We start from the raw sequence: 23,038 nt of genomic DNA, 5'->3' as shown, positions 1-23,038 counted from the left end.
CACAAGGAAACTCCACCTTTCATACTAATAAATTCAACTCATCTTTAGTTCACAAATGCTAAAATTTCTAAATCAATTTGATTTCGTTGAAATTCCAAAGAGGACAATATCTATTAGTAGTGGGCTTGGGCCGTTACACAATCACTCCACAAGTAAAAACCCAAAGAAACAATATCTGCGGCTTGGACCGTTACAGAATCACTTTACAAGTAAAATTGATCATATTAATCTTGAATGATTCTAAACTTGCAAATAAATTTAACTTTTGACTAAAACAAAGCACAAATGTTCTCCTTTCTGCATTTTTCAAGTCTTGTTTACAAATAATAACATGCACGTGAGACAATTCTGCAACTTTTTAAAATATAAACTTAAATCTTAAAAAAAAAATATATTAGTGAAATACTAAAATTCATTAATAATTTATATCCTTTTTAACTTGAGGGAGATTATATTCACATTGTCCCTTAAATAGTTTATTAAGAAATAAAAAAAATTAGTCTAATGTGTTTTAATTATTAGAATAAGATATAGTAATTTATTTAAAATAGGTTTTAAATTCCTAATTTATTTGTAAAAATGGAAATCAGTTACTGAATTAGATGAGATATAAATGTTTTGTTTAAATTAGTAAATGAATCGCTTAATTAAACTATAATTAAATTTTTTAATAATGGTTCCCAAAATTTTGCCATGATTACACATTTAACTTATCATATCAATTATAAAATTTAATTGAGAAGAAATTCCTTTTCGAATTAAATAAAAAAGAAATAGGATTATTTTTCTCTTCTTTGTTTTGTTTTTTTTTTTTTCTTTCATTAATTTAGTTTTTGATTTTTCTTGTAATATATGTTTGTCTTTATGGCCAAATGTCACCTGTACCACTCTTTACAAAATAAATATTTAATGAAAATATTGATATTCATGTGAATGTTGACAAAACCTTAAAAAAAAAATATTATAGAAATTATAAAAATTAATGAAATTTATTTGAATTAAAATAAGAGTTTACTTGTTGTATCGTATCTATAAAGATACCGAACATCAATTTATAATTGAAAATTTTATTAAACGGATAAAATATTTGTAACAAATTCAAACATTAAAATAAAAGAATGATAAAGCAACCTCAAGTTAGTTAATTAGTTAATATTTCTATTATATATTAATTGACAATGATATTGAAAATATTAATTGTATTTTTGCATATTCTCTGACGATAGATTAATATATATATTTGACGGACATTTTCAATCTATTTCATAAAACATGGAAATTAAGAAAAGAAGTGTCATTTTCTTATGGACCAAATGAAAAACAAAAGAATGGAGAATAAATAAAATTCCCTTGTTCACTTAATATCTGGGCTTTAATTAACTGAGTTTGGGCCTGGGCCTGGGATGTTCATTAGTCAAAGCCCAAAGGCAAATAACGTTTATATCTTCTGTAAATATTGAAAATACTCATATGCGTAGTAAAATTTTAGAAAACAACCGACCAATTTCATTTTCTTTTAAAATAGAAGGGTCATTTGGTCCTGACCTAATCCAAATTAGGGTCATCTAGCTCGATTCGGTACTCTAATCGAGACTTAAAAACCTTAATCAATTAACTCAAATATCCGTAAATCAAAACTCTACTTCCTCTCCTAGAATTAAGAATAAAACATAGGCCGTCTCTTATATGATGATTTTAGTGGCTAATTACTCGATCACGTGCATCCAAATAGTGAAATTGAAAATTTGAGCATTTGGGTTTTTTTTTTTTTTTTTTTCTTTTTCTTTTTGATAGACAGCTGCAAAGCATTGATTTGCTTTTGTTGCAGACAAAACGTTTAAAAGTGTTGTGTCATAGCCATTGCCTTTCTTCATATCACAACGTGCTGCCCACACTCCTTTCCCTTCACTTTTTTGCCTCTACTCATACAATAATGCGCATTCCCTTTCTTTCTACTGCAAACTAACCCTTTTTTCACCGCCAACCCACATTCTCAAATATTTTGTTAACCAATCTCATCCATCTATCACATTTTTTAACTTTATACCTTTATTCAACATCAAACTATTTAACTATTATAGTTTCTTTTTCTATTTATCATGCCATATACTAAACATATAACTCGTTAAATATCATCATTACCCTTTTAAATGATGTAATAGAAAGAGGTTTCCGCACCCTTATACTTTGTATACTTATAAAAAAAATGTTTCGTTCCCCTGGCTCTAATACAATTTGTAACAACTCAAGTCCACCACTAGTAGATAATGTTTGTTTTAGTCCATTACGCATCCCTCAGCCTCACGGTTTTAAAATGGGGAGATTTCTACTCTTATAAGAATATTTTGTTCCATTATGAGATCTCAAATAAAGGCATCATAAATAATTAATTAATATAATAATATGGGTGAAATATATATAGCACAAAAAGATTCGATTCCAAAAGGTTTAAAGTTTTATGAGCCAAAAAGAACAAACAGCAGGTAGCCAATCCACTAACCACTGTGGTCACACTTACACCCTTTCATTATACACTACTTTTTCCCACTCCACTCTCTCCCAACCTTTTTCACCATCAATTTTTTTTTAAAAAAATAATAATAATAATAATATATTTCTTTATTTAAAAAAAATAAATAAATGATTTTAATCAATTAATTTATTCGAAAAAGAAAAAGAAAAAGAAAAAGAAAAAAATGTGAAAGGTTTAATTTGGTAATAATTTGGAGTGGATTTTTGGTCCTGAAAATGGCAGGGCTTGTGTGTAGCACACGCCTTAAGCTTATGATTTAAGGCTTGTGGGTAGCACACGCCCGCCCAGTGGAGCCTCTGCCTAACATTTTCATCTCTTCAATTTCTTACTCAAATGATTCTAACCCAATCGGTTCAGTTTTCATTTTTCTACCCAATTAGTAGATATCTCAACCAAATTTGTAAGATATTTGTTACCATAAATCTAACCACATACCAAAATTAATTCCTTCTACTTAAGAAAATGTGTCATTAACATTATTTTTTGAGTTTCAATTTATTTTTTACAACTTTTCTTCTCTTTAAAACAGAGAGATCCAGTCCCATCTCTGCACACCACACCTTTTCTGCTATAAATCTGACCATTTTCTTGCTTTTTCTTCACACCCACTTCCCCATTTCCTTCCAGCACCATAATGGGGGAAGCTGCTGCCTCCTTAGACCCTGAGAAGCAGAGGCTTCTCATCCAACACCATGAGGAGAAGCACTTCATGTCCAGCGAAGTCGTCCGCGACATTATCATCGGTGTCTCCGATGGCCTCACCGTGCCCTTTGCCCTCGCAGCGGGGCTGTCCGGTGCCAATGTTACCTCCAGCATCATCCTCATTGCTGGCATTGCTGAAGTTGCTGCCGGAGCCATCTCCATGGGACTCGGCGGGTATGCATATCCTCTCCAACTATTTTCCTACATTTTAGTCATAAAATCCCAAATAACTCTGTTAAAAAGGATCGAGTTTTTGCATTTTCAGATACCTTGCAGCTAAAAGTGAAGCGGATCATTACATGAGAGAACTGAAGAGGGAACAAGAAGAGGTGATTGAGGTTCCAGACACAGGTAATTTAGCCTTAACTCGCTTTGTTAACGATAGAAATCACGACCATCCGAAATGACATGATATAGTCCGGTTTGAGCATAAGTTTTAGTAGCTTTACTTTTGATTTCTCCAAAACGCCTCTACATATAGAGATAATATTCTTTACTTATAAACCTATGATTCTCCTCTTAATTAATGAACGTGTGACTACTTCTATAATAAGTAATCCTCAACAATTCTCCCCTCGAACAAAGTATACCATAGAATCTCACTTGAGGTTTCCTTCTCTGAAGCTCTCGAGCAGTCTCCACTTAATCGAGGCTTGACTCCTTCTCTAGAGCCCTTGAACAAAGTTCACCTTTTGTTCGACACTTGAGTTACCTTTTGCTACATCTTCGAGGCTCACAACTTTTTTGTTCGACACTTAGGATTCTATTGACCGAGTTGAGATAAGGGTGTGGATCTGATACTATATTAGAAATCACGATTCTCAATAATAGTATGATATTATTCACTTTGAGCCTAAGTTAGTCTTCTCAAAAAGCTTCGTACCAATGTAGATTGTATTATTTACTTATAAACGCATGATCTACTCTTAATTAGCGAGTGTGCCGACTATTTCTCTCAATAATTTTGAACCTGCTTATGTAATTATGGATTAAGAGTTAATTGTGATTTAATAATTTCAGAGGCAGCTGAAGTAGCAGATATCTTGGCACAATATGGGGTTGAAGCCCATGAATATGAGCCAGTGGTTGCAGCTCTTAGAAGGAACCCTGAAGCATGGGTTGATTTCATGATGAAGTAAGTAAGGTTTGTTTAAATTCACAAAAAGGGTTTGTTTGAATGATGATGTAAAGTAATTAAGAGTGTTGTTGATGGGCGCAGATTTGAACTGGGTTTGGAAAAGCCAGACCCACAGAGGGCTGTAATTAGCGCAATGACAATAGCGGTGTCGTACATAATAGGAGGGTTGGTGCCGTTGTCGCCATACATGGTGTTCGAGGCAGCTGAAGATGGTGTGGTTGCCTCTGTGATAGTAACCATAATAGCACTGCTAGTGTTCGGGTTTGCAAAGGGGCATTTCACTGGCAATCGTCCCATAATGAGTGCCTTACAAACAGCGTTTATTGGAGCCATTGCATCCGCCGCTGCTTTCCTTATTGCAAAGGCGTTTCGTGTCTAGTTGTTAAGCCTATTAGTCCTAATAAAACTTGGCTGTGGCTGTGTAAATGCTCTCTAATGTTTATAAAACAAGCCAATCAATTGATTTCAAAATTTAAAATATGTTTAATATGGTTTATTGTAACCCCCAAACTTAAGATTTGGTCCATGCTCGTTACTTATTACGTCAAATTTACGGTTCTGAAACGCATTTATTACGGAAAAGTTTCCACACTCTTACACATTCTCATAAGGAATGTTTCGTACAATCTCACAAACCGTAACTTTACTGTTTTAAAATATGTCTCCTAAGGAGAGGTTTGAATGTTTCGTACGATCTCACAATCTATCCCCTTGGGAGCTAGCATCCACGCTAGCACACCATGCAGTGTGTGGCTCTGATACCATTTGTGACTGCTCAAACTCACTAACGCGTCTCTTAGGTAGATGTTTCCACACCCTTATTAAGAATGTTTCGTTCCCCTCTCGAATTGACGTGGGATCTCACAATCTACTTCTCTTGGAGGCCCTGCGTCTTCGCTAGCACACCACGCAGTATCTGACTCTAATATCATTTGTAACAGCCCAAGACCACTGCTAACAGATGTTGTCCACTTTGGCCCGTTATGTATCACCGTCGACCTTACAGTTTTAAAACACATCTCTTAGGAAGAGGTTTCCACACTCTTACAAATAATATTTCGTTTCATTCTCCAACCGATGTGAGATCTCAAGTGATTTAAGATTAATTTAAAATTTGTTTTGTACGAAACATAAAGAAACAAGATGGAGGAGACATAAATCGAACTCGCAACGTACTACCCCTCCTTGTAATTTGCCACACATATTTAAAATTTAGAGTTTAAAGGTTAATAAATAAATATTAGGAAATAATGAATTCCCAATAATCATTTATATTATAGTATTCAATGACGTTACAAAATCATGAGTTTTCTTTTTGTCTCCCTTTCTTAATTTGCTTATATTTTTATTTGTAATTGTATTTTCAATATAGTTAATTAACTAATCTTAGTTTACCAAAATTAATACTTAACCAATTATAATAAATAAATAAAAATTTGTTTAAATCTATATTTTAATTTATTTTTATAATTAAAATCTTATTAAAATGATTGAAATTAACTATTAAAAAATTATTAATTAATTAACTTTAAATATCTTAAATGTATTTAATTATTTAATTAGGATGAATTGGTACAAAACAATTATTTTCAATAAATATAAGTAATTACTTATTAATTATTTATAACCGATTAATTATTACTAATCTAATAGTTTTTTTCTTTTTTTGTGCAGAGATTATAATATAATATTAATATGCCCAGGCCGATTTAATAGAAACAAAATAATAAGAGTAAATTTTTGCAATGGCCCAAGTTGAGAGATTTTGGCAACCACAAATATTTTCAAATTAGATTTAAAATTAAAAAAAAAAAAAGTTATTGAACAAAAACCTAAAATAAACTCTGAAGAAATAGGTTGTAAACAAATTCAATATTGTAACATAGAAAATAAATAAATAAAATTATTATTAAAAATTATTTGAAATTAGGCTAGTAAAGTACCTTAAACTCGTCATGAGCGCCATCTAAATTGTTCTGATCGGAGTTCTAGAGCATGAAATTTGAATTATGGAAGTGAAAGAGTAACAGTGAAAGAAGCAGTAGGTAATGAAAATTTTGATATTAGATAAAAGTCAAAAGAAGAAGTGAAGAATACCCAAATATTTGGAACAAAAAAAATAATCATAATAAAAACATTTAAAACTAACCATTATTTTACATTTTAAAAATAGAAAAAGGAGAACCCATAAAAATTTATCCTAAATTAATTACACTCCAAATTTCAAAGCAAAGACTTGTATGTCTTCCTTTCCTCCTTTCACACATAATGGTAATTTTTCTACATAGTCCTTTTCACATTCATTGCTCACTCTTTATTTTTATAATATCAACTTTATTTTTTTTTATTATTTAGAATAATATATTAAGGACATGATAGGATAAAAATTTATAATAATATACTTTATTATCCCTTTTCTATTTTTTAATATTCAGTAAAATGTTTTAATTAATTAAAAATAATATTTGACAAACACACACTAGTTAGGTTGGAAAATTTTAAGTCCGTTGGATCGGTGACTCAAACAATTTCAATAGAATCTATAATGCAGTCCCGTCTATTATTTTCACTTTGGTCAGATTCAACCCAATCTATTATTTTCAAGTTGGGTTGGGTTGGATTGGATTGTTGAATTTTTTTTTTTAAAAAAAAAAAATCATATTTATCCATTTATATTAACAACTAAAATCTCATCAAACTATCAAATATCAATGGTTCTTATAATAATCTTAAAAGTATGGTATGGTTGGACTAGATTGTAATCTTATTTAAGTCAACGTGACCAAAAACATGTCAATCGGCAAAATTACTTGACTTTTTTTATTTTTTAAAAATTTAACCCAATCCAAATTAGAAAAAAAATCTAACCCAATTTAATTTTTGTTAATTTTAAGGAAGCGTTAAAAGAATTAAAAAAAAAAATTGTGTTTGGAGGATTCATTACTAATGATTTTTTAAAAATAAAATATAATCTGTTTATTTTATTTTTATTTTACAATTCACATTAATATAATATTATAAAATTATAGCCAAAAGTTTGGAAGTTAAAGTGTGATTTGCAAAAAGCCCCCTTGATTTTATTAATTTATATTTTGAGTTTGGTATTAAATAATTTCAACTCCACTTATATATCATCTAAATTTCATAAAATAATTTAATATAGTTTTAGAATGATATGGATGGGGCCAATCATATATTTTAGTTCCTTTCACATTTCTGTTCATCTATATTATAACAAATGTTGGGAATTTGATTCATTTTATTGAATACAAATATTTGTTTAGAATTTTAAATGATGGGTATGTTCCTTACTCTACTTTTAAATGGGTACTCAAATGTGATATATGAACATGCAGTGTAGTAGCCATTATTATACACAAACAATGACATCATAACTATAAAGTTTGGAACTTGTCTTCAAACCATTAGAAAAGCTAAAGACTTGAATGGAAAAAAGACCACAAAATTATGAAGCTTTTGTGTTTGCCAATTGATAGTCTTTGTGCTTTTCATACTTCTTTTCATTACTTGACTTCACTTGTTCATATTATATCTAGAAAAAAAACTTATAGTTATTATTTATATCAACAATCTGTACTTTTCTTTTCGGTATCTCAATCATAAGAACTTCAAGTTAAATATGATTATCTATGAAAATAGTATTCGCTCATAAAACATTTGAGTGAGTACAAGATATATTAAAAGAATTCGTATTAGTTTATAAGAATAGTCTTCGCTCATAAAAATAATTCAAGATAAGAATAATGTGACCATGTTGTAGAGAAATGTTAGGGTTATCAGCATCCTTATCTAAATTTTGGGCATGAGTCGTTATACATCAATTCATATTAGTTAAAAGACAAAGTAAATATAGTTTAATGTAGTTGACATGGACTCGTGTCCTTAAAAAACTATATTGGTTAAAATATAAATTACTTAATGAAATTAAAAGCTTAATTCATATATCGGATGATTATCCAATGTAATATAAAATTTTAATTTTGTTGAATGTAAGCGTGTGTCAAACATTTAATAACTAAAATATAATCAAGGGACTATTAATATAAACGGAGAGTAGGTTTTACAATCAACATTTAAATAATGAAGATGTGGTTTGACTTCTTTAATCAATTTATTGAATAAGTCTTCAAAAAGAGCAATCGAGAGCATTAAACGTAAATTAAGATATGTAATGAAGAGCTATGTTAAAATAAAATGTTTTTTAAGATAAATATGATAATATTTTCAACATTTATGCTATCGAACTATCCAGATAATACTATCACGCACACGAAAGGTCGATTTATGGGTATTTTATGTATACACGACAAAGGTTTCCTTGTAGGTCCTGACGTATTGTCTCTTTGTAATAAAGTGTGTTTGCTTCCCATATTTCACACAAGCGATACTATTTGCCTTTTTCTACAACTAGAAACTTGACTAACTACAAGTTTCACATTGGCCTCTTTCACGTTCACATTGGCTTGGATAATATACTTAATAAAGACGTTTGATTAGAACGAACTATGTTCAAATAGTTTTAGAGAATTTACGTAAATTTGATTGTTCGATGGTGCAACTTTGTTAATTTTGCTAGCTATATTAATTCAAACTTTTGAACTCGTAAACGTAAGTCATATACATAAAATTCTTATTTAAGTATGATTTTTCACCCAACAAATGTTAAATTTTCTTGATATTTTAATAGAAAAGCTCGATAACTTTCTTTACAATTTAAGTCAAAAGGAAGACTAAGTCGAACCGATGATACCAAGAATCGGGGCGTGCATGACAGACGCCCCCAATCAAACTTTGGGACAACTTTGGTCAATCTCTTCTTTTTCTAGTTCTCATTTCTACCTTAGCTAATTCTTCTTTTGACTATAATGAGTGAAAAAATGAATTTTTTTAGTGCAATAATTGCAGGAGTAGAAATTTAACCATCGAACTTAAAATGATAATAATATGTTAGCGTGATATAATTATAAAATTTTGAAGAATTTAAAAAAACATATTTACTTAAATACCTCCAGATTTTATTATTATAGTTTTCCTTTTAAATGGGTACCAACTTAAATGAATTACCATTTATAAAAAATGGTAAGAAAGCAAAAGAAGTTATTTTATTTTAATATAATATAAAGAATAATAAAATTTGAAGTCGTTTAATTGACTAAGCAAAAAAAAAAAAAAAAAAAAAAAAAAAGGGATGACCTCGTCAACAAAATTTGCATTGAGTGAGAGAATAAGAAACAGGAGAAGATAATCTCCTTCCGCCATTAATTTCTGCTTCTCAACACAGAGCAACAGAATGGGAGATGGAATTGTGGACGCCGCTCTCGCCAGCCTCGGGAAAGGCTTTGATCTGACCTCCGATTTCAAGCTCAAGTACTGCAAAGGCCAACACAGGCTCGTCCTGCTCAACGAAGCGCAGAGACGAGATCTCATCGTTCCTGGCTTCGGCGCTATTAAGGACGTCTCAATCGATATCAAATGCGATCGAGGCGATCGGACTCGCTACCAGTCTGATATCCTCAACTTCAATCAGGTGAAGCCCTAAATCGATTTCTTATTCTCTTCTCCTCTGTTTTCGATGTTTCTGAAATTCGATTCATACCGGAATCAATGGCGATTGCGATTCGCAGATGTCGGAACTCTTCAATCGGAAATGTTCGATTCCAGGAAAAATTCCGTCCGGTTTCTTCAATGCGATGTTCGGATTCCAGAGCGGGTGTTGGGCGATGGATGCGGTGAACACCAAATGCTTAGGGCTTGACGGTTACTTCATCAGTCTCTTTAACGCTCACATTGATCGCTATCCGCTCCGCCTCTCCGATGAGGTCCGCGCCGCCGTGCCGTCCTCTTGGGATCCCCCCGCCATCGCAAGGTACCATTCCAAATTTTATCTCCACCGTTTTATAAAATAATTAATAACTAAATTCAATTATATTTCAATATTCAAATTAATTTCTAATTCGCACGTCTCCCCATGTTTCTTGTTAAGTTGGCGTCTTAATTTTTAATTTAATATATTTCTATATTAAAAATTAATTCATATTTTGCTTAAAATAATATAATTAATTTTCAATATAGAAATTTAACATATATTCCTTTAAAATTTAATGTTCCTAAAATAGAAAGATAACGAAAATATTTTAATAAATGAAATGAATTAATCCACTCTAACAATAAAAACATAATAATAATTAAACCACTATTATTATCGTAATCTATTTAAAAATATTATTAAACTTTAAAAAAACAAAAATGTAATAATTTTGAAATGTTGGATGAATGTTTTAAAATAAATAAAGTGAGTGGGTTTTAAATAGTAATTTTAAGTGTAAGGAGGATTAATTCTTTATCTTAGTCAACCACTTTGAATTTAATAGTAATGATATTGAAAAAGAAAATGATTTTAAAGATACACTTGATTTGATTTTAAATAAGGGTTATGTTAGTAAGTAAATAACAAAATGATTGTGGAAAGATACTAAAATCTTAAATTCCATAATTACAAGCACTTGTTTTGTTTTATTTTATTTTAATTAAGCTGTACTCTTTATATCACCTAACATAATAGGCGAAAATAATATAAAAACTGTATATTTATTTATTAATTATTATTATTATTATTTTGTGGGAAAAAACTAAGGAATATAGTGTGTGAAATAGGCGAAGGCTCTTGACTGAAGCAAGTGGGAACACTAGTTAAGCTTACCCGACCTTCATCTATCAAGGACAGCTACGGTTGGATTTTTTTTTTTTTTTTTTTTTTTCCTCTCTTTATTTTCCGATCTGTATTTTAAAATATTTCCAAAATTACAAAAATTAAAAAAAAAAAAAAAAAAAAAAAAGTTTGACCAAATCATTAAATTGGCGTCTAAAATTATAATTTTATTAATATATTTATTAACCCATAAATAAATAAATAAATAAATAAATAAATAAAAGACGAAGAAATGGGGTATATTTTATTTCATAACAACCAATAATGATTGGTTTAGAGTTTGGTGAAGGTGTATAAACACAAATCTGGAGCCTTGATTCTTACAAGAAAGTCAACTAATCGAATGGCTGGTATGCTTTTGTTTTTAGTTCACAAATTTCAAGAGTAGAAATTTATTAGCAGCCCCTCCTTTAATGGATTTGATGGTCAAATAACTCAACTGGTAGTGTTCTTGTTCTTATTCATTGTCAAGGTGCTTAAACTGGCTGCCCATGCAATTTCCAATTCTTCCTCCAAGTGCTAGAAATCATTTATATATTCTTTTAATAGTCGCAAACAATGAACGGAGACCTAGACTTATACTTGGTCTCCAGGAAATTAGCCCAGAAAAACAACACCTACCATACTACTTATTTCTCTTATCAAATTCAAATTTTGTACTTTACAATTATATGATATTGTCCACTTTGAATAATCCTCAATATTTATTTAGCTCATCAATATATGAAATCATACATTGTAGAGTTTGGAGGAAGGTAGAGTTTCGTTCTTTTAGTTGGATAAAACCTCGTAAATAGTTTCTATAGTTTGATAAAACCCTCTTAAACTATTTATGACGTGGAAGTAACTTTAGGGGATAATTTTTCTCAGGTTCATTGAAAAGTATGGAACTCATATAATCGTTGGGCTTAGCATCGGCGGGCACGACGTGGTCCTAGTAAGGCAAGACAAGTCCTCCAATTTGCAACCTTCCGAGCTCAAAAGCCACTTGGAAGAGCTGGGAGATCAGCTTTTCACCGGCGCCTGCACTTTTCCTCCTCCACATTCAAAACCCAAAGACCATCACAAAACCAAGGTACCTACTTCCTTCTCATTCACACAAAAGTCCTACACTTTGCAACAACAAGTTATAAAATGCATATATTATTACTGCAGCTACCACAGGCCTTCAACTTGTTTGATCCAAAGCTCGTGGCTTATGCCAACTTCTCTTCCGTCAGTGCAAAGGACGTAAGTTCAACACAACCACAAAGTCCATACATATCCAAAGCTTCTTCTATATATGTTTTGTGTGATTTATGAGTCTTTGTTTGTGGATTGTTTTCATGTAGGGAATAATAGTGATAACTTCAAAGAAGGGAGGGAGTCCAACAGCAAGTACCCATTGCGAGTGGCTCCCAACCGTGCTCGAATCACCCGACGCGATTCATTTTCAATTCATTCCGATCATCTCTCTTCTCGATCGCGTTCCTGGCAAGGGCTTTCTTTCCCATGCCATTAATCTTTATCTTCGATGTACGTATACAATTTCTTCCCCGTCGCTCTCATCTCGTGTTAATTGGCGTTTCTTTGGATCATCATACGCGTTTTTGTTCGGTTGTAGACAAGCCTCCTATAGCAGATTTGCAGTACTTTTTGGACTTTCAAGTGCACAAGATTTGGGCACCCATTCATAATGACCTTCCTTTGGGACCAACTCCCAACATTACTACTTCTCCTTATCTTCAACCCAACTTGATGGGCCCAAAACTTTATGTAAATACTACTCAGGTAAACCATTGCTATCTATTTAATGATATCATACTAATATATAGTTCAAATTTGATTTGATTCATTATAATTTACAGGTTACATCAGAGAAAAAACCAGTCACAGGGTTGAGATTGTATCTAGAGGGCATCAAATCTAATAGGTAATAAATATTTACTACTCACATTTGACTTTTTTGGTCGGAATTCAATCCTCTGACTTTTGATCGATCATAGGTTATAATTTAAAGCGGTTCGGTTTGCAGGTTGGCAATTCATATCCAACATCTTCAAACTACTCCTATTCTTCTCCAAAACAATATCACTCAACATAACCCTCCCCTATGGCATTCTTCACTACACGTCGCCAATGATCGCTACGTCGAGCCTCTCAATCGCAACAAATTCTCTTACGTCTCTACAGCTCCGGTCAAGTACGACCCCACCTGGGCCACTGCCACCCCGACCCCAGCAGCCTTCATAGTCACCGGAGCCCAACTCCACGTCGTGAAACATCACGACTCAAAGGCTGCTCTCCATCTCGGCCTCCTCTACTCCAAGGTCTCTAATTCCTACGTCGTTCAAACGAATTGGGCACGCCACTCCTCCGACATCTCCCCTAAGTCTGGCATCTTCTCTGCCATCAGTACCTCCCTCTCCGGCGCCACCTCTGCCCCCAAGGAGAAGCCACCTGATCCCGCTACCGTCATTGTCGATTCGGGCGTTTTTCACCACGGCCCACCGGTGCCACTTCAGGCTCAGAAGCTTGTGAAATTCGTAGAATTGTCGGAGATGCGTAAAGGGCCGCAGGACAGTCCGGGGCATTGGGTGGTGATCGGAGCTAGGCTGAACTTGGAAAATAGTAAGATTTGTTTGCATGTTAAGTTCGGTTTGGTGCATGTGGTTTCAGAAACTAGTGCCGATGAGCAATGAAGTTCAAAAGAGAATAGAAGCTGGTGAGTTTAAGCCAGTCTCTTATATATGTAATTATTAATTTAATGTAATGTGATCTCAGCCAATCCAAAAATGGGTGATTATGGAGTTATTATAGAAGATGATGATCAACCTGGTAGACAAACAACTAGCTATGCGGAGAGGTGTTAAAAGATCATCACTGACCTAATAAATCTAGATCATCACAAATAAATATGGCAGCATCTCTAAAAAGTATTCTATAATCTCGAGTGAGTGTTTTCGGCAAACGAGTTAGCATAACAAAATATGCATATAATTTCATACAAAGCTTAACAAAATATAAAACAACAATACTTCCATCATTTTAGGAACACTATATATACATAAAACATTTTTTTGACAAGGACAGATCAGATCGTGACTAGGCGTTTGTTGTTTGACTACGTCAACATGGAGAGTAGAAACCTTAATCTATGACCCTGTTGAATCATCACATATATTTGTCAATATTTTTTTAAAAAAATTATTTTCAGTTACTAACATTAGCCGCTTGTTCTTGTTCATGGTGATTCAGAGAGTGGAGCGCAGTCTTAGACAGCAATATTAGCATTGGGATTAAATCTAATTTTGTTACAAATTAAATGCAAGTTAGTGGAATGAACCGAGTTAGCTGTCTCTTTTTGTTACCGTTAGAAACAGAGCATTTATGGAAAAAAAATACTCCTCTGTTTCCCAGAGTCGCACTAAGAAGATGATTGCCCTCAGCATTTCCTTAATCAGATTTGAATCCAACGGCATCGGAGTGGTTTAGGATGTGAATCAATTTAGGAAATTTTGAGTTAGAGCCGTTAATAAATACCCTTCACCTCTCGGCTCTCACTGCCGCTTCACTTACTCATCTCTGTTTGCTTGCAGCTCAAGGTTTTACGTGCTCTGTTTTCTGCGATTGAGCTATGGGTTTGAGAAGACTTAAAAACGAGATTTCTTTTCTTGATTTGGACCTTGGAGTTCACATTCCTCGAAGAAAGAGGGGTTCTTCCGGCTCTGCTATTACCAAACGTTCAATCTCTATGATGGAGTGCGCTACCATTCTGATTGCATTCTCCAACTCTGTCACTCATGTCCTTCCCTCTGCCTATCTTCCACTTCGAACCACTAACACAAAACCCATCACTGAAAGAAAACCCATCTCTGAAAGAAAACCCATCACTAAAAGAAAACCCATCACTGAAAGAAAACCCAGGAAGAAGAGGTGTAAGCAAACCCCCTTTCCGACCACTCCGGACATGCCGGCGGCGATGAGAGATCGAATTGGAGAGATGGGGGCGTACCAAATCGAACTGGCAATTCAAAAACAACTGCAAGATACTGATATGAATAAGAATCATGGGCGACTATCTTTCCCTGCAAAGAAACTGAAAGTGGATTTTGCAACGGAAGAGGAGAGGAGGGTACTAAAGCAACAAGAAAACAAGGGGAAAAAAGGGATGAACGTAATGATAGTGGATCCTCTTCTCCGAGAGAGCAGCATTTGCTTGAAGTTGTGGAAGATTGGGAGCGGGGATTCCTACTGTTTAATGACACAATGGAATTCATTGGTGGAACAGAATGGGTTCAAAAGCGGAGATCACGTCCAGCTTTGGAGCTTCAGAAAAGATGAATTCGAGGCTGAAACTCAAACCATGGTTTCTCGTCTCTGTTTCGCCATGGTTAAGCTTGATGCCACCACTGCTTCTGCTTGAAGCTCTCATTTTGGATACTGATAGGAGTGGAGCTGCTTCTTAATTTCATGTGACCAACCAAGACTGACCAAGATTACCATATTTTTGTTGTTTTTATGAAGTACGCATAACTATAATATCATGTTTTTTGGTGACAACAACTATTGCATTGTACTCGTTGTCGGTCTCTGTTATATTTTGTAAAATTAATGAAATTTTTTGCCTTTTTGAAATAAATGTTCATGCTCGTGTTTCCGCATCTCAACAATAATAATAACAATAGAACAACGCCAATATAGCTACACATCTTCTCTTTTAACTACTACAAATTAATACCAACCATATAAATAGAGTGTTTAAACATTTAATAATAACATATTCTCTTTTTTTTTTCATATTTATTATTTTAATTAAAATCTGGTTATTCAAAAGATCCATGAAAGATTGCATAATAAAAACTACAATCATGTAAGAAAACCCATAAAGATTCATTATACAACAGGAAATTACACAATCTGATCGGTTCTATAATAACTATAACACTTTGTCTCAAACTCCATTGACCATATTATAGAAAATATAATGTAAGAGATACAAATAAGCCACATTTCCAGATCTCAAGCTTGCTTTTTCATCTCCATCATCTTAGAACTCAAGGACACAATCATCTTAGAACTCAAAGGACACAGACATCATCATCTCCTTACTATTACTTTAACCATTAGAGAACCTTATTAAAATACTTCATAAAATTATTGACCATTAAAGCTAGTAGAAACTCAGCTTACCAAATTTGTGTATCAGAGATGACACTGGGGAAGACTCCATCTTCTCCCTTTTGATTTGAATAAGCTTCTCAGAAACGCACCATGGAAAACTCAAAAAATGAGCTCTTTGCATACCTTCATTGTAACGACCCCAGAAGTTCGGGTGATATGTAACATGGTACCAAGCGGATGCTTTTGCATATTCATCGTCTTCGTCTTTGTTGTTGTTGTAGATAGACTTACTTCCCTTCTCGTTGAACCAACCCCTGGCCTCCTTTCTTAGTGACCTCATGGCAAGGCTAATTTGTTCCACGTCATTCCTTTTATCGAAAGACTTTCCCATCCTCAGAATATTTCCACTCACTAATTCAGGTTCTGTTTCTATACCATAATAATCCATTAGGTTACCCAACTTGAAGTCGTACATGCTTTTGTAGTCAAAAGCTTCACTTAAATAATTTTCAAAACCCATAACTTCCATGTCTGGATCGTAGCACTTGGCAGCAACTTCCCTAGTGAAGGTTTCAATATTGTTGATGTCTGAAGAAACATCTTTCACTCCTCGAAAAAGCTTCCCGATAACACCATTCGATATATAAGAACGTTTATTAGGTTTTTCCATGAAGTCTGGATACTCATGGACACGAAGAGAGCGCGGCAAGTTTGCTGGCACACCAGTTTTTGGGAAGTCAACAGCAATTGAAAATAATTTTGCAAGTTCAATGCATTCAGCACTCATTGCCTTCTTAGGCTTCTTATCAGCAAAGACAGTGTGAGCATTCGCAATCCCACCAAGACCATCATTCACCATGTAGTTGGCAAAGTATTCCTGCACTTCCTGTATTCAAATGATACCATGTTAGTCAAGCTTCATAATACAATCTGTTCGAATCAGTGAATCAAATCAGCAATGTATATTATTAGATAGAAAAAGATGAAGTGTGTGTTTGCACTAGAAGTAAACAGTTCCTGAAAGCATACCTCAATTGTCACATCATGATCCAACTGAATGGTTGGTGCAGGCTCGTAGCTCATAGGTTTAATTGGTCTAATACAAGTCAACTCCGGATCCCAACAAACAAAGTATAAGTCACCATCTAAATCACTCCCAGAGCATTCATTTGGGTGAGGCCTAACAGCACATATTACAAATATTACTATAACATATACGGGAAGTGCATGAATTTGCCAAACATATGAACATGAACCCGTGAAATGTGATGAATACATAAACAATTCATCCACAATAAGCGTGCTTACCTTTTCCCTTTCTGTGGAAAAACAACACAATCCACCATATGATGCAGAGTTTTCACATCAACAGCATCGAGCACACGCACATCCCCTGGGTGTAAACAGGGATTTTTAGCAACCACCACTTTACCTTTAACAACAAAATTACTTTCGCTTGATCTCCCAGGGACAGAGCAGTGAATAAACACCTGCCCATACTCAAGGCTCCGGGTTTCATCCAGGCAACCCATCATTGTCCTTCCCTTAGGAACAAATATCCTTGATTTGGTCCTCAAATCTAACAATTTATCAGCTCGAAACGTCCGTAGCATCATATTTAGAAAAGGCTCTTCGTGTGGATTGTAAAACAAAAGCATGTCCTTCAGAATACTAGTCATTTCCCCCGGGGACATCAATTCCAACACTTCTAATGCCTTTGATGGATCTCTTAGAATTGAATCAAGCTGATCTACAGCCTTCTTTTGTTGGTTCACAAAAACATCGTCCCGAATTCCGAGAGTGGACAGAAGGTTGATGACCTGACGGTTGAGAAAACAGGGTTGGTACTTGCTCCATGACAAAACATCAAGTTGAGTGTCAAGTGACATATACTTCAACATACTCTTTCTTAATGACAATTTCTTTTTGGATGTGGGATCAACAGCAACAACGCCCTTGTATCCAGCATATCGGATCTGGAAGGCAGATGGTGTATGACTGATCAAACCACATTTTTCAGCAACCATCTCAGCCAATGCTTCGGATATCTTTCCAATCCCATCAGAGAAACAATATTTGATGTTCTTCCGTTCAACTTCTACATCAGGAATAACTTCAATTTCATTTTCTTCAACACACAAAGTTTTTCTGGACGAACCAAAAGATTGACCAAGTCGAGCAGCATATTTCGCCACATTTCTTATCTCACGAAAGTCACCCATCCACTCTCTGATATCTGCTGCATTAAGCCCCTCCCTCGGAGCAAACATCCAAAACGAATTTTCACGAAGTTGACTTGCCGAGAAAGCAAGAAACTCAAACTTCTTGCCACCAATGACTATACCATTTCTTAAAACAGATAATATTCGATCATAAACACTAGTTCTTTCAATCTTTTCAGTAGACGTACGGGGAGACAGATCACTGGAATGAATTTTATCCAACTCCTCATCAACAAAAGAAACGCGAAGAAAATTATCTATATCATCAATAAAGCGACGTACAACTCTGTTAGAAAGATTCGCCTCCGGACCACAAAAATACACCCTAGCAGGTGTAATTTGAACCCTATGCACATAGACGAGGCTATCATCCAAAGAAATATTAGCTTTCCATGGAAGCTGCATAGAGCTGCAGAATGACAGATATTGCTGCTTGAGCCATTTCTGTGGTTCATAGCAACATTCCTTCAAACTAAACAATTTTTCTAGGGCATACTCAATGTAGTCAGAACGAAATCGACTGGGATCAACCAGGCGGAAGAATTTATCATCCAGCGCTGATCCAGGAAGATAACCATGTTGAACTAGGGCATTGATTTTGAACAAAATTTTATAAGGGATATCAAATGGTTGCGGTGGAGTAACGATAGGAACGAGATTTGAATTGGAAGAGAAAGCAGAACCTGTGGACAGTTTGAAAGGGCCATAGATTTCTTTGTAGCCGACCAATGTTTGGAAGAAAGAAGGAAGCTGATCTCCAGGAGAAACTTCGAAGCACAGAGCGAAGGATTGTCCAATGCAAGAAGATGGAGTGAAATCCACATCTCTGATCCAGCGGAAACCAGTTGATTCCTTGGAATAGAATTGAGAGGAAGAAGACGAAGAAGAAGATGGACATTTCTTGAAAATCCGTGGAGCACCCTGCAACTGCCAATTAAACGATTCGAACAAAATCAAATATAATTTGAAAGGTAAATTTTTCTTTTAATTTTTTTTATTATTTTAGATTTTAGATTTTAGTAATTATTAATTAATTAAGCATGTAGTATAGTTAAAGAGTTCTACATAACTTGAGTTGTAACCCAAAAATAAATGCCCACACAAATATGAACGTAACACAAGTCTTATTATTTCTAATATACTTTATTTAATATATTAAAAATGTTTGTAAATACATTTTTAAGAAATAAAGGTTAAAAGTATGCTACATTTTTTTTTTTGATAGATTTCAATCAAGTCATAAATATAAAACACTTCATTTATAGTTTTTAAAGACTCTATAATATTATTTGCATAAATTAATGTAGTAATTAACTTATAATAAAAAATATTTGTTGAGTCAAAAAAATATATAAAAGTTTCAAAAATATTTTAAATTTTAAAAAAATAAAAAATTTAAAATTGCATTTAATGTTATTATTACAATTTAAAAATTAAAAAAAAAAAAAAAAAAAAAAAAAAAAAAAACTCTTAAACTCTTAAAAATAATATTAGCATTTTTCAACTTTTATTAAGAAAAATTATCATTGCCATACATATTCAAAACCGTCAATAATCTTACTTTTTCAATTTTAAGGGTATTAGGAAAAGTATTATATATATATATATATATAATTTAAAAAGTTAAGAAGTTTCAAGAATATCTTAATTTTTTTTTTAAAATTAAAATTAAAAAATGCATTTAATGTTATTATTACATTTAAAAAAAAAAAAAAAAAAAAACTCTTAAACTCTTATAAATAATATTAGCAATTTTGAATTTTTATAAAAAATAAAATAAAATTATTATTGTAATATTCAAAATGAATCTATATTTGAGGGATAATCTTACTTTTCAATTTTAAGGATATTAACGAAAAAATATTATATTTAAAAAAAAAAAAAGTTTAGAAGGATATTAATATCACTTTTAAAAGTTCTCATATATTTTTAAAACATGACATTCTATATACTAACAATGATGATATTTTGAAAATTTAGTTATTTTTTTTAACACATTTAAAATGTAATAATAACACATTTAAAATAAACACTTTTTTTTTTTTATTTTTCTTCTTACATGAAAGAACGTAATGTTTATATAGTTGTAAATTTAAAAAGAAAAAAGAGGGAGGAAAAAGTAAGAAACCTGAATGAGAAAAAGATTGGAAGAAGAATTGTGAGGGCAACGAAGCTGAACTCCCAAAATGTTCTCAAACCGGAGCTCCATTTTATAATCGATAACCCCATAACTCAAATAAAACCACAATTTCCTCATTCCATTTCCATACTCCACGCTCCAATTCTCCCCTCTCCAAATCACCCTCATTTCTTCCTTCCAAACCACGCTTCCCAACTGCACCCTCACCTTCTCCATTCTCTCCACCCTCATCTCCCTCTCCCTCTCCCTCTCCCTCCCCCTCTCCACTCCCCTCGCCTTCAGATACCACCTTCCAAACCACAGCCGCTCCTCCGCCTCCGCCTTCTCCACCACGTACTCCGCCGCCACTTTGCTCCTGAATTCCACCCTCGCGTATGTCAACCGGGCTTTCTCGTCCTTGGGTTTCGAAATCCTAACCTTCGATACCGTTCCCTCTCCCGTGTGATTCTCCATAAATTCCTTCACCTCGCCGGCGCTCACCTCTCGCCCGAATCCAAATACCTCGATCGTCTTCCCCTTCGTACCCATTTGTTTTCAACTGCACAATAAAAAATAAAAAATAAAAAATAAAAAAAAACACTCATTTTCATGTTCTCAGCATAATATTTGAAATTGATTTTTTTTTTTTAATAGTGAGAGAGAGAAACATGTACCTGAAAAAATGGGAGAACTGCAAATCAAAAGAAATGGGAGGACTGAATAGCAAAACAAAAGGCACTGAAATTGAGATTATGAATAAAGCTGTGGGGGAAAATAGGAAGCAAGTATATGCAATTTATAGACCATAGAAAGGAGAGGAGATCTACTTTAATCAAGTCTTTCAACACTAGTCAAGGTCATCATCTTCTCACCCAAGTTTAATTTATGCCTTCCTGCATTCATTTATTATTTATTATATATATATATATATATATATATATTAAATTTTATTTCTATCTTCTCAACATTAGTAATATTTTTTTTACAAATTTATAAATATATGAACCATGTGAAATTTTTTATTTCATAATTTTTAACAAAAATCCACATATTTATTTTAATTAGTCCATCCAATTATATATATATATATATATATATAAAAGCACACTATTGACTAATATTTTGATTTATAGTTTATGAAATGATTTATTACATCCCTAGAAGGATGTTTCATTTAGTCCCTTTTGCAAATGGGCCCATATAGAGTGAAAGGGGGCCCACGCGTTTGAGATGGAAAAATGTTGTACTATGTTGCATTGAATATAATCAACGCATTATATAGGAATATGGTCGGAAACTTACATAAAAGTAGAGTAACGCACTACTTTCTAACTACTGGGCCCTATTATATAGTTTTTGTGGACATTATTTGGTTTTTATACCATATTCTTTGTATTAATTTAAACAAAATTTAGTGGGATATAATAAGACATTAATCTTGAGTCCTTAAAAAAAAATCATTTGATCCCTACTTAAAATTTTAATTCGTATTCATTTTTAAAAAAATTAATGAATTTAGTAGATATGAAATTAAATTAAAAAAAAAAAAAAAGTTATAAATTTTTAATTTGTATGAGTTGAGTTCATGTCAACGTCCGAATTAGAAAAGGTGGAGAAAGATTTGGAAAAATTTTCGTCTTGGTCTCCTTGGTTTAACGGTTTATCGCCAGGTCAGCAATATTAATAACTGAATCTCTTTTTTTCTTTTTCTTTTTTCTGTTTTTTAAAAATATTATGAATTATTTTCTTCTTTATATTTCTTTTCCTTTCCTACTTTTCTAGAATGTTCTTTCCTTTTTATATAGCATTTGTTCTCGAGTTTTATTTTATTCTCATTTATATATGGTTAAATGCTTCTATTTATTTTTTATTCGTCCTTTGAAGTAATTTGACGTTAATAACAACGTTTTGTTAAAAAAACATAATCAAACATATAAATATTTTAATTTTAGATGAGTTTTACAAAAATAATATATATATATATATATAATATTTAATATATCTTAATATTCTTTATTCATAATTTGATTTATAGTATATTTTATTTTATTCTCTATATTTAATTAGTTTATATTTTTTTTTATTTAAATGTATTAATTGGTAGCTTGTATTTTATTTAATGCTTGTGAATATATACACACTTTCATTTTCGATTTCGATTTCAATTCCAGTTCTATTTCTCATTCTTAATACTTTTAATTAATCTATATAAGCCATTAATATTTTTAGTGCATTAATATTTATAAGCAGGACAACATTTTTATTCTCTCAATTTAAAACAAATATAACTCTAGACTTCAGTAATCAATTTAATAAGTATGAAAAAGTAACCCAAATTTAAAAACTTCTAAATGATTATTTATTATTATTATTATTATTATTAATTTGAAGAGTAAGAATGAGGACCAAGAAAAGAACCTAACTTAAGCCACAAGTTTCCAAATAAGAAGGTAACTGGAAGCAGAGATGCAGAATTTTGATTCATTTCTCT

At 32.7% G+C, this 23,038-nt stretch overlaps 4 protein-coding genes across 4 annotated transcripts; 3 read left to right on the top strand and 1 right to left on the bottom strand.

Annotated features, from left to right (window-relative positions):
• The first annotated feature begins 3,087 nt into the window (after positions 1 to 3,087).
• LOC111785735 (vacuolar iron transporter 1) lies at positions 3,088 to 4,853 on the top strand. Its single transcript, XM_023666115.2, has 4 exons — positions 3,088 to 3,409; positions 3,501 to 3,586; positions 4,256 to 4,370; positions 4,455 to 4,853. The coding sequence occupies exons 1-4, from the start codon at positions 3,168 to 3,170 to the stop codon at positions 4,750 to 4,752; spliced, it is 741 nt and encodes a 246-aa protein (XP_023521883.1). The 5' UTR covers positions 3,088 to 3,167; the 3' UTR covers positions 4,753 to 4,853.
• Positions 4,854 to 9,562: 4,709 nt separating this feature from the next.
• On the top strand, positions 9,563 to 13,896 carry LOC111805276 (MAC/Perforin domain-containing protein). The gene is made up of 8 exons (XM_023690271.2): positions 9,563 to 9,921; positions 10,019 to 10,260; positions 11,974 to 12,178; positions 12,259 to 12,333; positions 12,435 to 12,618; positions 12,707 to 12,873; positions 12,951 to 13,015; positions 13,118 to 13,896. The coding sequence occupies exons 1-8, from the start codon at positions 9,685 to 9,687 to the stop codon at positions 13,782 to 13,784; spliced, it is 1,842 nt and encodes a 613-aa protein (XP_023546039.2). The 5' UTR covers positions 9,563 to 9,684; the 3' UTR covers positions 13,785 to 13,896.
• Positions 13,897 to 14,695: 799 nt separating this feature from the next.
• On the top strand, positions 14,696 to 15,606 carry LOC111801180 (putative B3 domain-containing protein At3g24850). The gene has a single exon (XM_023685219.2). It carries the CDS (start codon positions 14,720 to 14,722, stop codon positions 15,506 to 15,508), a length of 789 nt encoding a protein of 262 aa, XP_023540987.2. The 5' UTR covers positions 14,696 to 14,719; the 3' UTR covers positions 15,509 to 15,606.
• A 350-nt stretch (positions 15,607 to 15,956) lies between these two features.
• On the bottom strand, positions 15,957 to 21,312 carry LOC111788091 (putative RNA-dependent RNA polymerase 1). Its single transcript, XM_087121125.1, has 5 exons — positions 21,222 to 21,312; positions 20,557 to 21,106; positions 17,515 to 19,355; positions 17,236 to 17,386; positions 15,957 to 17,092 (listed from the first exon to the last, which is right to left on the bottom strand). Exons 2-5 carry the CDS (start codon positions 21,094 to 21,096, stop codon positions 16,256 to 16,258), a joined length of 3,369 nt encoding a protein of 1,122 aa, XP_086977251.1. The 5' UTR covers positions 21,097 to 21,106; positions 21,222 to 21,312; the 3' UTR covers positions 15,957 to 16,255.
• Positions 21,313 to 23,038: the final 1,726 nt, after the last annotated feature.

The sequence above is a fragment of the Cucurbita pepo genome, chromosome 1, assembly GCF_057944985.1.
Source record: "Cucurbita pepo subsp. pepo isolate OVF chromosome 1, ASM5794498v1, whole genome shotgun sequence".
NCBI classification, from domain to species: Eukaryota; Viridiplantae; Streptophyta; class Magnoliopsida; order Cucurbitales; family Cucurbitaceae; genus Cucurbita; species Cucurbita pepo.
The sequence above is the reverse complement of the archived record's forward strand: the minus strand, read 5'-3'. Positions and strand labels throughout refer to the sequence as shown.

Excerpts from the sequence above, each read along its gene's own strand:
- LOC111785735 (XM_023666115.2), top strand. The coding sequence starts at position 3,168 with ATGGGGGAAGCTGCTGCCTCCTTAGACCCTGAGAAGCAGAGGCTTCTC. Across the intron at positions 3,410-3,500 it reads ATCTCCATGGGACTCGGCGG|ATACCTTGCAGCTAAAAGTG; the intron begins GTATGCATATCC and ends TTGCATTTTCAG. Across the intron at positions 4,371-4,454 it reads TGGGTTGATTTCATGATGAA|ATTTGAACTGGGTTTGGAAA; the intron begins GTAAGTAAGGTT and ends TGATGGGCGCAG.
- LOC111805276 (XM_023690271.2), top strand. The coding sequence starts at position 9,685 with ATGGGAGATGGAATTGTGGACGCCGCTCTCGCCAGCCTCGGGAAAGGC. Across the intron at positions 10,261-11,973 it reads GATCCCCCCGCCATCGCAAG|GTTCATTGAAAAGTATGGAA; the intron begins GTACCATTCCAA and ends AATTTTTCTCAG. Across the intron at positions 12,619-12,706 it reads CATTAATCTTTATCTTCGAT|ACAAGCCTCCTATAGCAGAT; the intron begins GTACGTATACAA and ends GTTCGGTTGTAG.
- LOC111801180 (XM_023685219.2), top strand. The coding sequence starts at position 14,720 with ATGGGTTTGAGAAGACTTAAAAACGAGATTTCTTTTCTTGATTTGGAC.
- LOC111788091 (XM_087121125.1), bottom strand. The coding sequence starts at position 21,096 with ATGGGTACGAAGGGGAAGACGATCGAGGTATTTGGATTCGGGCGAGAG. Across the intron at positions 17,387-17,514 it reads TTTCCACAGAAAGGGAAAAG|GCCTCACCCAAATGAATGCT; the intron begins GTAAGCACGCTT and ends ATGTGCTGTTAG. Across the intron at positions 17,093-17,235 it reads ATCATGATGTGACAATTGAG|GAAGTGCAGGAATACTTTGC; the intron begins GTATGCTTTCAG and ends ATTTGAATACAG.